Below are 12,473 nucleotides of genomic sequence, written 5' to 3' on the forward strand. Positions count from 1 at the left end.
TGATTTTCATGTGAAGAACTAAAGCGTAATCCTTTACCTGGGAGTAAGCTGGGTTGCTGGCAATGGGCCTTGCTTCTGAGTAAACCCTCCGAGGGTCATGATTCTCCCATTGGAAGAGTTGCACAGTTGCTTCAAAGCAAAGCCACCGACTACCACCAAGCTTACTCCCGAGTAACACACGCCTCGGAGCCAACCATTTTTTCTAAACGAAAACCTCAGTATTCAGGTTAAATTGCCGTGTTGGCACTTTGTGATAAATAAGTGGGTTTTGGGTTGCAATTTGGGCACTCGGTCTCGAAAAGGTTCGCCATCACTGACATAGGGAAGTTCTCATTCTTTGCATTCATCAGTGTGGCAGAAAATGCAGTAAGAGCTGCTGCGTCGTCGCTGCCCTGCTTTAAGATTGTGGGCCTGTCTTTCTCTCTTAGGCGAGCCACAGCTGGCACTAGGCTCAGATGTAAATGGGAGCACAGAATCGTTCGAGATGGTCATTGAAGAGCCACCTGTGGATCCTGCAGCTAAGCAGAGTCCCGAAGGTAATCTGTTTTTTTCTGCACGGAAGAAAGGATACCAAAGGCCTGACTTCTGGGCCAGGGGTCCTGCTTGGCATTTATGGAGTGTCAAATGAAAAAGATGTGGTACCCAGAGAACACAGTAACAGCAACCCAGAAGTATAGCTGCGTCATAGATGAGAGTGGTTGTTTACTGTTGCTACTGTTCATTAATAGTGGGAAACTTACTCAACAAAAAAGAATTGCACACTCAGAGTTTTTATACTGTGATTAGAAGAAAAAGAGTAGGATTTATACCCCCCCCCCCCAAACAAAAACCCTGTGAGGTGGGTGGGACTGAGAAAGCTCCAAAAAGCTGTGACTAGCCCAAGGTCACTCAGTGTGTTGGAGTGCACAAGCTAATCTAGTTCCCCAGATAAGCCTCCACAGCTCAAGTGGCAGAGCGGGGAATCAAACCCAGTTCTCCAGATTAGAGTGCACCTCCTGTTATTCACCACGCCACTGCTGCTCTACTTTAGTTGAACTTGTAAACGAAGAAAGAAATTCTGTAGACTTCTGGTAAGATTATCAGGAGTTTCATATATTGAGAATCCAGTCAACTTCGGAGGAAGTACAAAAACCGGGATCCAAGGATCCAACTGTTGAACCTTGTAGCCTGGACCGGACTAGAGAAGAAAAATATTGAATTAGAAGACTTGTTGTAAGGATTATTATGTATATTAAATAGTAATATTTTTTATTTATTATAATGTTGGAAAAATTGAATGGGAGCAAATCAAGTGGATATTTAGGAAACCATTTATATAAGAACTGGTGATTTGTGAACACGGATTGTATTATTTGTAACCTGTATCAGAGGCAATGTAAGGATTATAATTATGTTGAATAAATTTTCCACTGTTAGTAAACTGAATAGTACCAATAGCGGACAACCACTCTCATCTGTAAAACTGGTACTTTGTACTTGTTATTTATGGAGCATCAACAGTGTACAGTCATTCCCTGCTAGACTCCCTGCAAGTCAGTGATGGACAGTAGCTCTGAGCATAAGTAGATCACTTGATCAGAGGCAGTGTGGTGCAGTGGATAGTGTGTAGGACTAGGATTTGGGAGACAGATTAAATCCCTACTCTGTAGTGGAAGCTTGCCGTGTGACCTCAGGTCACTTACACACATTCAGCTTAACTTACCTTACAGGGTTGTTGTGATGATAGAACAGGAGAGGCGAATGATGTCAGCCATTTTGGGTCCCCTTCAGGGAGAAAAGTAGAGTATAAATGAAGTAAGTAAATAAATGCTTTGTGGTGAGGTAAGCAAGACCAGACAGAACTGCGAGGCCTCATGAACAGCCTGACACAGAGTCAGGGCTGGCAGGCAGAGATCACTGGCAGGCTACCTGACTGGCTTGTAATTGGCCTCGCCCTACGATCGTAGTTTGAAGGGCAAAGTCCTACTGTTTAAACGATGTTCACACGCCCCATGATAATGTATGTATCTGCAGCATGGTGTGGTGATAAAGAGTGGTGGACTCTAATCTGGAGAACTGGGTTTGATTCCCTGCTTCTTCACATGAGCAGTAGACTTCAGTCTGGAGAACCAGGTTCGATTCCCCACTCCTCCACTTGCAACCAGCTGAGTGACCTCGGGCCAGTCACTGCACATCCAAAACGCTGTTAGCCACACCTACTTCACAAGGTGCTTGTGGTGGTGAGGGGAGGGAAGATGGTTGTAATTCTCTTTGAGACTCCTTTTGGTAGAGAAAAGCAGGATATAAAAACCAACTCTTCTTCTGTCACTGGCAAAGACAGCGCAGTTGTCACCCAGAGGCGTAGGGGGAGAAAATGGGGCCCGGGGCAAAATGCTGCTCAGGCGTCACCCCTATAGCCCCACCTCCACCGTGGCCCCGTCCCCTGCCCCTCTCCCGCCGCCCCCACTTACTCCCCACTTGCGGACCGGGCCATGCCTGGTGGGGAGGGGCAGGGGTGGTTTTCCAGGGGGGGCACGTGGCCCACCAGCGCGCGCACGGTGCGTGAGGCACCCCCCCATCCCTTATAGCTACGCCACTGTTGTCACTGCATGTTTAAATTCTCAAAAGCCAAAAAATCTTGTCCATTTCTCAGTCATAGGATCAGAAGCGATGAGATGGGTCCAGCCACCGGCATTGGGGCAGAGACCATCCTTGTCTCTGAGCAAGACGATCAGTGGGGTGCTGTGTGGTTTCCGGGCTGTATGGCCGTGTTCTAGCAGCATTCTCTCCTGACATTTCGCCTGCATCTGTGGCTGGCATCTTCAGAGGATCCAGAGGACCTCAGATCCTCTGAAGATGCCAGCCACAGATGCAGGCAAAACGTCAGGAGAGAATGCTGCTAGAACACGGCCATACAGCCCGGAAACCACACAGCACCCCAGTGATTCCGGCCGTGAAAGCCTTCGACAATAGATCAGTGGGGTGATAGGAGATCCATTCACTCTTTTTAGCAAGTGTAAATTGCAGCTGTGAAGGGAATCGTAGTCCATGAACATCTGGGGCGCCAGAGTTGGACACCCCTGTTCTAGACAGTGTACTGTAACAGAACAAGAAAGGTAGCCACTGAACAGATGTGCCCGATGCCTCAAGCCAGAGAACTAAGATTTGTATATCTTATTGAACTTTTACAAAGAAATTGGGGGGGGGGGGGGGGCTGACAATGCAGTCTTCTGCTGAGCTACTGTCGTCTTAAGCTAATTGCTTTTAAATGGCATTTGAAGTTTGCCTTTGGAACCAGTGAGCTGAGACTGGGGTCGCTCTGTCCAGGATTGTGCCGTGAATGCCGTAACTGTCTGAGGGAAGGGTGTGTGTCTGAATTAATTGGAAGCTCATCTTGTCTCGGCCCTTCTTTGGTCCTTCTGCAGTTCCCACAACAGAACTGGAATGGGTTCCCCTGGAGCTGTGCTTCGGCATTCCGCTCTTCAGCTCTGAATTAAACCGGAAAGTCTGCCAAAAAATCGCTAGTCATGGACTGTGTAGCAAAGACAGGTGAGGTTTTGTTGGACTGCAGCTTCGCTCGGAGAATCCTTTGCATAGAGGGAAAAGGGGAGGGGGGGGATGCTATGTGTCCAGAATGTATGTGAGTGTCATAAACCACTTCAGTGACATTTAATCTTTTTTTTTTCTTTTTGACAGCCTGCAAAAACTGTTACATTCCAGTAGAAAACTTTCTCTACAGGTCCTTAGCTTTGTTCATTCATTCCAGGTAAAATATGTACAACTCCTATGTGCATCTCCGCAGACTCTTTGACCCCCTCCCATCCCCACCCTCCCACCCCCAAAATAAAAGGGCCAGAAGCACAAGGGAATTTTCAGTTCCTTTTGTTTTATGCAAAACTGCTACTGAGAGATCTGATCTAGTTGGGGAGGACTGGACTCTGAGGAAGAAGAAGAGGAGGAGTTTGGATTTCTACCCCACCTTTCTCTCCTGTAAGGAGACTCAAGGTGGCTTACAAGCTCCTTTCTCTTCCTCTCCCCACAACAGACACCTTGCGAGGTAAGTGGGGCTGAGAGAGTTCCGAAGAACTGTGACTAGCCCAAGATCACCCAGCAGGAATGTAGGAGTACAGAAACACATTTGGTTCACCAGATAAGCCTGGTTCTGCAGATCAAACCTGGTTCTGCAGATCAAACCTGGTTCTGCAGATTAGAATCCACCTGTTCTTAACCACTACACCAGTGGTTCCCAAACTTTTTTCGCCTACCGCCCCCTTTCCAGAAATTAATTTTTTTAAAATTTTAATAGCAATTAAACAGAAAGATATATGTATTAATGTTTCTACCTGTGGCCATCACCGCCCCCCTGGATCGCTGCAGCACCCACCAGGGGCCAGTGGCGCCCACTTTGGGAATCACTGCACTACACCATGCTGAGCTAGCTGTTGGCCCCAAAAAGACATCTCAGCTTATCCTATTGTAACGTGTCCTCCCCCCTTTTATCTCTCACCTTCCTTAGGAAAGCATTTCAACCATGGACCTCCTCTCCGAGGCCAGCTTTTCTCCCTCTCTGAGTTTACTCTCTCCTCCCGCTGGCGCAGACGCGGGCGTCCCACTTCCTGCTAAGAATCTCATGTTCAAGGACGGGGTATTATCGGAGTGGAACGGAAGGTCTCCTTCCTCCGTCCTTATCGCAACCATGCCCCAAGAACACCTGAAGTAGCACGCAGGGGTGTGCCGGGGGACGTTCACATCTCATCGCCTTACTTCCCGACAACCGACCGCGTTCCGATGAACAGTCCCAGCCTCGAAGGAGTGCACTTCTACCGCAGCATGACCTCTGCAAATAACAGTGTTATAAAAGCGTAGGGTGCACTTAACTTGGGGAGACGCATCCCGTTTTTGCCTTTCTGTTCATTCCTGCATGTTCTCGCTGCCACCGGAAGCTTTTCAGTTATCGGTCCGTTTTCTCTTCCCACCTCGAGAGAATCCGTCTTTCTTTTATAACCGAGAGCGTCCTCTGTAGGCTTTTCCGACCGTTGAAATTTCTACAGCGTCGCAGCAAGTAATGGTACTTTTATATGTTTAGTGATGTTGACTTATTAAAACGAGAAGAGCTATTTTTTTTAATCGTATTAACACTGCAACAGTTTAAGCGGTTTCTGGCCCTGGAAAGACACACACATGTTACTAAAATGGTATAACAAAAATGACGGACTCGAGGGTGGGGGTCTTGTGCAACAAGGGGAGGATGCTATTGAACCATCACTGACATGTTTTAACAATTATCTGTATCCCCAGTGAGATGGAAGATGGGAAGATAGTGGCATCGATGCATTGATGGTCCTTTTAAAAAAAAAATTGGTTTTAATCTGAAACTTAAAAGCACCTGCTGATTGATGCCTCACGGGGAGAACTTTTAGATCCAGTTTTTTCATTCTTGTTGATGGTGTGTGGAATCACAGCAGGGATAAACGGGCTGCTTTTCGCGCACTGTCTCTCTTCCACTTGCGTGCTTAGCCCATTTGCAGTACACCTGGAAATCTGTGGGCCTTTGTTCCCACTGAAGCAGCAGCGTCCACCGTTACCTGAGAGCCTGTTCACGCAGCCGCTTCAGCTCGAGGGTAGCCATACCAAAAAAAAAAAAAATGCACACGAGGATTTCTGGCCTATGACCCAGTCAGTTGGGTGAATCCATCACTATGCAGAATTCGGCTGTTGACACGCCCCCACTCATGGCTGGGAAGTTGAAGGATGCACACCGTTTCAGGTTGACATTGATTTCTGAGCACACGTCATCCGACTTGTGGGGAAGACGGTTGTGTGAAATGAACTGTGGGCTGTCAAACATGGGCTGACTGATAATGCTGTTAAAATACCCACTGGATGCAATGGCCGGAAGTGCTGGCACTTTGTGATTCCTGTGGCGTCTGCAGTCGGCGACACAGATGCCACGCGTGGTGGATTTGTCCCACCCATAACTGATGTTTTCATGGGAGAGAATGAAGACAGGTCAGATTTGCATTGGATCTTTTGTGCAGGAGTAGATGGACACTTGAAGAAGCCCGTTGTAACTAAGCAGGGCGGGCATTACATTGGACAGTTTAGGATACAGTCCTTTGATAGGTTTCCTGTAGTGTTTTTGTATTAGTTTAGGTTGGGACTATTGCCCATAGTGTGAGGTTATTTTTCCCACCTTAGCTGTTCATGACAAAATGTTAGTTGAAGATAGTTGCATTTAATTCCACCTAGCTTTATCAAGAGTTCCACCCTAGAAGGGCTGGAGACAGGAACACAGTATTTGTACAGTGGCTAGGTGGGTCTGGTTTCTAAGAATTCTGGGCTGCGCTTCTCTCATTTCAGGGTCTTTTGTGCAGCTGTAACATATAAAATCACAACTGTACACAATTTATAATATCTGTTGTCAAATCAGTGTTGTCTAAAATATTTGAATTGGACTTGGGGTGCCAGTTTTAGTGAGGGGGAGTTTGGAATAGATTTCTTTTCCCCTTTAAACTGCACATTAGCTGGTTTTTCTAATAGGAATGTTCTGGGACCAAGAACCTAGGGGGCATCAAAGTGACATTCAGTAGGATACAGTCCTAACAAATTATTTTTTTAATAGGGTAGGAACAAAGAAGTTGTTATCATAGTTGAAAGTCGGGAAAATGCGTACAATTTGCTTTTAATTCTAATGGCTGAAAGTTGATCTTCTCTTCTTCATTCCATTTCTGCTCTCTCTGTAGATTAAGTATAGAGTTCTTCTCCCCTTCCCCCCCTCCCCTCACTTCATCTGAAAAGCATGCGTGACCTAATATGCTCGCATGCGCAGTGGCGTGCTCGCTATCTCTGCTTTTGCTGCTGCTCTTGTCTCCTCGTCCCTTTTCTGCAGCGTGCTGCACAAAACATTAAAACCCACCTGAGAACCTGGTGTGGCCACGCTGCTGGCTTGTGACTAGGAAAGACCCACGTTTACATCACACTGAAGATGCAGCCGTGTCGCTTCACCGCCTTCTGATGCAAAGGAGCTGGGGGTAGGATAGGTCTCCAAACAGGCAGCATTTCATAACCAGTGGCTAGAAAACAGCCAGGATGACCTGCTCATGCAAGTGGCCTGGCCCGCTCTCGTGTCTAACAGCAGCTGGATAATGCAGAGCTCAGGTCGTGAAGAGAAACCCATGACTAACATCTGCAGATCAACCCGCTGTTTAAGCCTCAGCATCAGTAAAAACGTTTCTCACCTCCTCAGAGGGCTGCTGATCAGGAGATGGTTGTGCCAAAAACGACAGTTGCACTTTGTTTTGCCTCGTGGCTAACGTAGTGAGGAATGCAGAAATCAGTTACTCCTGTTTGACACTCCTGTCTAAAGGGGACCCAATTTACATACCATCCATCCATCCTATTGCTTGCTGTACAGTAATCAGTGGTAAGAATTTTCAGTGGATTGGGGCAGGGAGGCCTTGTTGCATCCAGCAAAGAGCCGGCATGTGATGTTGATGGTGGGTGGGGGGTGGGACACTCACTTTTGGAACCAAAGCACGGCATGACATCCCATGCCAACAGTTTCCTCTAGGACTCTATACAATTGGGATTTTTTTTTTGTGGGCTGAAATTCCCAAACGATTCATGTTGAATTGATTTGTTGTTGTGATGCTACCTGACATGCCTCCCCTAACCCAAAGATGGTCTCCCCTCTTAGTTTGTCTCGCGAGTGGCCTCGAAGGCTCAAGCGAAGCTAATGGCATGAGCATTGCCGCCATCTTGAATGTTGTTCGTGTATGGATGGTGTAGTCCTAAAAGGGCAGAACTCAGAGGCTGTACTTTTGATGCTGATTTCATCAGGAGTCCTGGAAGGTGAACTGTGAATTGGGCTTGGGCAACCAATAATGGCTATTTCCATAAGGGGGGGGGGACCCATTCCAGGCCACAACTGTGCCCCATTCCCCAAATTCACCCTCTAGGGTAAAAACCGGAAAAAGTGCACGTCTTGTTTTCCCCCCTCTCGGCTGATTCTTTTTTTGCTGCCTTTGCTATATTTTAAAGTGTGATCATTATTTAAATCTATTGTGAACAGTCGCAAGCTGTATTCAACCAAAAAAGTTTATAATCTGTTGAGCTTCATTTTTTTTAAACTTTTCAGCATCTTTTGTCAAAAAAAAATCAAGTTTGGTGATGTTTTATGCCTTCACATTTCACAACTCGTCTGTATGTTTCATGATGAAAATGTATTTTGCTGCTCAGATTTGAGAATAAATGAGACATCCGTCAAAAGTACTTTAACGGGTCTTGCTGTGAAAGTTTGGGTACTCTTCCAAAAACTGTTGCTTGGGTTTTTCCCTCCTTACCTGTATCTTCTCTCTTCCTCTTCCTCCACTGCCACAGGAGTTTAAGCTCCCCCTAAAGTTTAGTCTCTCTTTTTTTTTCATTTTGTATTTCTTTTCCCCAAGACCGTTTCTGAGATTGCTTGTATTTTTTGGAAAGTTTTGAAGTGTGGGAGTCCAGCAGCTCGAAGACGACCCGGTTGCTTTTGTTCTCCACTCTGGCATTGTTGATAAAATGCAGTGACATGTACGAATCCTGGTATTTGATTAAATTATTGGCACATGTAACATAAATGTTTACAAATAAAGCTATGTTGCTGGTCAGGACCTTTTAGCAGAGAATGGCTTTCTTGTTCTGCAACTCCAGAAACAGATTGTTGTGTGGGATCACACATTCATTTGTGTCAATCGGTTTTTGTTTCTCGTTGCCTGTGTTAAGCGACTCTGCTGAAAAGCATTGGGTTGGGTTCTACAAGGCACTTAAAGGAGAGGATCTTTCCCCCACCTTCCCCCAGTATCATCCAAGAATCACAAAAACCAGATAAGCGATTCAAGGGGGTATTGTGGACAAAATTTCACTGTTTGAAAGGTCTGATGGCAGGGGTAGGCATCAGGCAAAGCGGCCCCATCTTGCTTCCATTGCTGATAGAGGCCTAGCAGAACAAGTGACCTGTTAGCATAATAGGAAGATGTGATTTCACCTGATTTCGCCCTTTGCACTGTAACCGCCATGACATTCTGTTAGGGGATTACTGGGGGAAAGTAAGGTGATCCTTTTGAGATCTGGCCTTGCAGGCCATTTACAAATATTTTTCTTGAATTGGCTTGCAAAGTGTATCAAAATCAGGCTCTCGGGTTGCTAAAGTTTGAGATCCACTGGATTTTAAGCTAGAGTCGAGTCCAGCTACACTTTAAGAGCAAGCGTGGTGTAGTAGTTAAGACCAGGTACATTCTAATCTGGAGAACCGGGTTTGATTCCCCCTCCTCCACCTGAGTGGCAGAGGCTTATCATGTGAACCAGATGTGTTTCCGCACTCCTACATTCCTGCTGGGTGACCTTGGGCTAGCCACAGTTCTTCCGAACTCTCTCAGCCCCACCTGCCTCACAAGATGTCTGTTGTGGGGAGAGGAAGGGAAAGGAGCTTGTAGGCCACCTTGAGTCTCCTTAAAGGTGGGGTGTAAATCCAAACTCTCTTCTCTTCTAAGTGACCAACAAGTTTTTCAGGGTATGAGCTTTTCAACAGTCAACTTATACCCCCCCCCCCCCCAAAAAAAATCATCTCTGAGGTGCTGCTGGACTCAAATCTAGCTATTCTACTGCAGGCAACATGACTATCTGCTGGAGCTGGGTTTTAAGGGTTCCTCTTGCCTATTAGAATGCCACAGGGGGTTAATAAGAGGTCATCCCTGTTGGCTTTGAGTCCATAATGCCCCCCTATAAATTCATTCAGAAAGAACCTTTGCCTGCCTGCTCGGTGCTTCTATCCATCTGATTCCAGAGGATCAAGCCAAGAAGTAGAATGTTCCCCTCAGCTGACCTGTGTAATTCATTAGTATTTTTGGAAGGCTGTCCACGTGAAAAGTATCCCTTTCTAGCAGAGCCCGTGACTAGTCCTAGACTACAGCCCGAAGGGTGCTGTCCAAGCCCAAATGGCTTAGTCTGTCATCAGAATTAGTGCCGATCAGTGATTTACCGAGCACAGTAAATCTGCCTCCTGGACTTTACATCAGAGACTTTTTGGTGGTGTTAGATTTTCTTGGCTAACCCTTCAACCATTTCTGAACTATGCACAGGGCTCTTCTGTGTTATTTTTCCTCTTGGCGAAGACCCTTAAATGTCATCTAATCCCCTTCCAGCATCTGGACTTCCTACAGCTCTTTGTTAAACTTGGTACTCTTTTGAGTGTTTCTGTAAAACTCCTGAAAAGGCGAGAAGAAGCCTTCTACGTCTTGCTTTTTATAGACTTCTTACAATTCCTCAGCGACTGCTAAGCCTTTTCATAAACGTTGTGTATTTGTCCGCCATATAGAATCATAGAGTTGGAAGAGACCCCAAGGGCCATCAAGCGCAACCTCCTGCCATGCAGGAACTCACAATCAAAGTACCCTTGACAGATAGCCGTTCAGCCTCTGTTTAAAAACCTCCAAAGAAGGAGACTCCACCACTCTCTGAGGCAAGGTATTCCACTGCCAAACAGCCCTGACCGTCAGGAATTTCCTCCTAATGTTTCCTGTTTTTTGAATCCATTACTTTTACCTCACAAGATGTCTGTGTGGGGAGAGGAAGGGAAAGCAGTTTGTAAGCCGCCTTGAGTCTCCTTTCAAGAGAGAAAGGCAGGGTATAAAACCAAACGGTTTGTCTCCTCCTCCTTTTACTCGAGTGTCTGGGAAGAAACTGAACCCACACCTGAACAAGATGTGCTTGTAATCACAAGTAACTGGAATGCAACAGTGGGAAACAAAGCAGAATCACGTATCGTCGGGAGGATTTGCACGTGGAGCATGAAATGAGGCAGGCAAGCGACTTACAGAATTTTGTGAAGACAGCAATTTGTTTATTGTGAAACACGTTTCAGGCAACCAAACCGATGATTGTGTATGTGGACCAATATAGAAGAAGAAGAAGAAGAAGAAGAAGAAGAAGAGTTTGGATTTATATCCCCCCTTTCTCTCCTGCAGGAGACTCAAAGGGGCTTACAATCTCCTTGCCCTTCCCCCCTCACAACAAACACCCTGTGAGCTGTGACTAGCCCAAGGTCACCCAGCTGGCGTGTGTGGGAGTGCACAGGCTAATCTGAATTCCCCAGATAAGCCTCCACAGCTCAGGCGGCAGAGCGGGGAATCAAACCCAGTTCCTCCAGATTAGATACACGAGCTCTTAACCTCCTACGCCACTGCTGCTCCTAGATGGTATATAGATGGTAACCTGATGACCAATATAGAAATCAAACAGATGTATAGAAATCAAAACAAGCCTGCATAATTGGAAGGGACGATGGACAGGTCTCTGTGGTGTCAGTCCATGATATCCATAATACTCTATCATTGCTTTTCAAAGGAATCTACTTTCTTCATTGCCTAGTTTTACACCCATACATAGTCATAGGGATATACTGTGGCATGAATTAACCTTGGTTGCCAGTGGCACATTTATACACTTGGGAATCTTTTCTAGTTCCTTCATGCCTCCCCTTCCAAGTCTCAATCCCCTTCTGATTTCATGCTTGCAGTTTCCCTTTTGGATGACGAGGACACAGCGCCCTGTTTCACACGCTTTTATTTTTATGTAAGCTATGACAAAGTTGATGGAGCGCAGCCGCTCCTGCAATCGATACTGACTGCTGTGCAAATGATCGGCCAGTACGAGCTTCTGCAGGTACCATCTGTTTGCTTTTCTGATAACCGTAATTAGCCTATGACTAAATAGTGTTAATCAGTTGCTTGAAGCTTGAGTGCCAAAGGATGGCGTCGGAGCTGCTGCAGGGGGAGGCCGATGAGCTGTTGCCCGAAGGGAATCTCCTAGCAATCTAGGAATGGTCACCCAGGTATTGTCAAGATGACATTGGGAAAATATAAGCGAGAGAGCATTTGGACACTTGCAGGTGAAGTCAGGGCCTTGGTGTTAAAGATTTGCCCGATATCCTCGTTTCTCAGAGGGCGGGGCTGTGGCTCAGTGGAAGAATGTGAAAGTCCCAGTTTCAATCCCTGGCAACCCCAATTTGGAAAAGGATTAGCTCAGGTACTAGGGCAGGGGTAGGGAACCTGCGGCTCTCCAGATGTTCAGGAACTACAATTCCCATCAGCCTCTGTCAGCATGGCCAATTGGCCATGCTGGTAGGGGCTGATGGGAATTGTAGTTCCTGAACATCTGGAGAGCCGCAGGTTCCCTACCCCTGTACTAGGGGATGTGATAAGTCCTCTCTCTGAGACCCCAGAGAGATGCTGCCAGTCTGAACAGACAATACTGACTTTGATGAACTGATGATCTGGTTCAAAATAAGGGCAGCTTCACGTGTGTTCAGATCTTCCCAGGTGGATACCTGAGAAGCCAGCATGGCGTAGTGGTGAAGAGCAGGTGGACTTTAATCTGGAGAACCGGGTTTGATTCCCCACTCCTCCACCTGAGTGGCAGAGGCTTATCTGGTGAATCAGATGTGTTTCCACACTCCTACATTC

General features: G+C 46.5%; 1 protein-coding gene across 2 annotated transcripts in view; it reads left to right on the top strand.

The window, feature by feature from the left end:
* FAM91A1 (family with sequence similarity 91 member A1) overlaps nt 1–8,624 on the top strand; it is a 34,112-nt gene extending 25,488 nt beyond the window's left edge. For both annotated transcript variants that reach the window (XM_048507730.1, XM_048507731.1), the window contains exons 21-24: nt 429–536; nt 3,405–3,528; nt 3,676–3,745; nt 4,496–8,624. In XM_048507730.1, the coding sequence (XP_048363687.1) occupies nt 429–536; nt 3,405–3,528; nt 3,676–3,745; nt 4,496–4,699 (506 nt within the window). In that variant the 3' untranslated portion in view covers nt 4,700–8,624. The remainder of the gene's footprint in view (nt 1–428; nt 537–3,404; nt 3,529–3,675; nt 3,746–4,495) is intronic.
* Nucleotides 8,625–12,473: the final 3,849 nt, after the last annotated feature.

This window comes from Sphaerodactylus townsendi, linkage group LG09 (genome assembly GCF_021028975.2).
Source record: "Sphaerodactylus townsendi isolate TG3544 linkage group LG09, MPM_Stown_v2.3, whole genome shotgun sequence".
Classification (NCBI taxonomy): domain Eukaryota; kingdom Metazoa; phylum Chordata; class Lepidosauria; order Squamata; family Sphaerodactylidae; genus Sphaerodactylus; species Sphaerodactylus townsendi.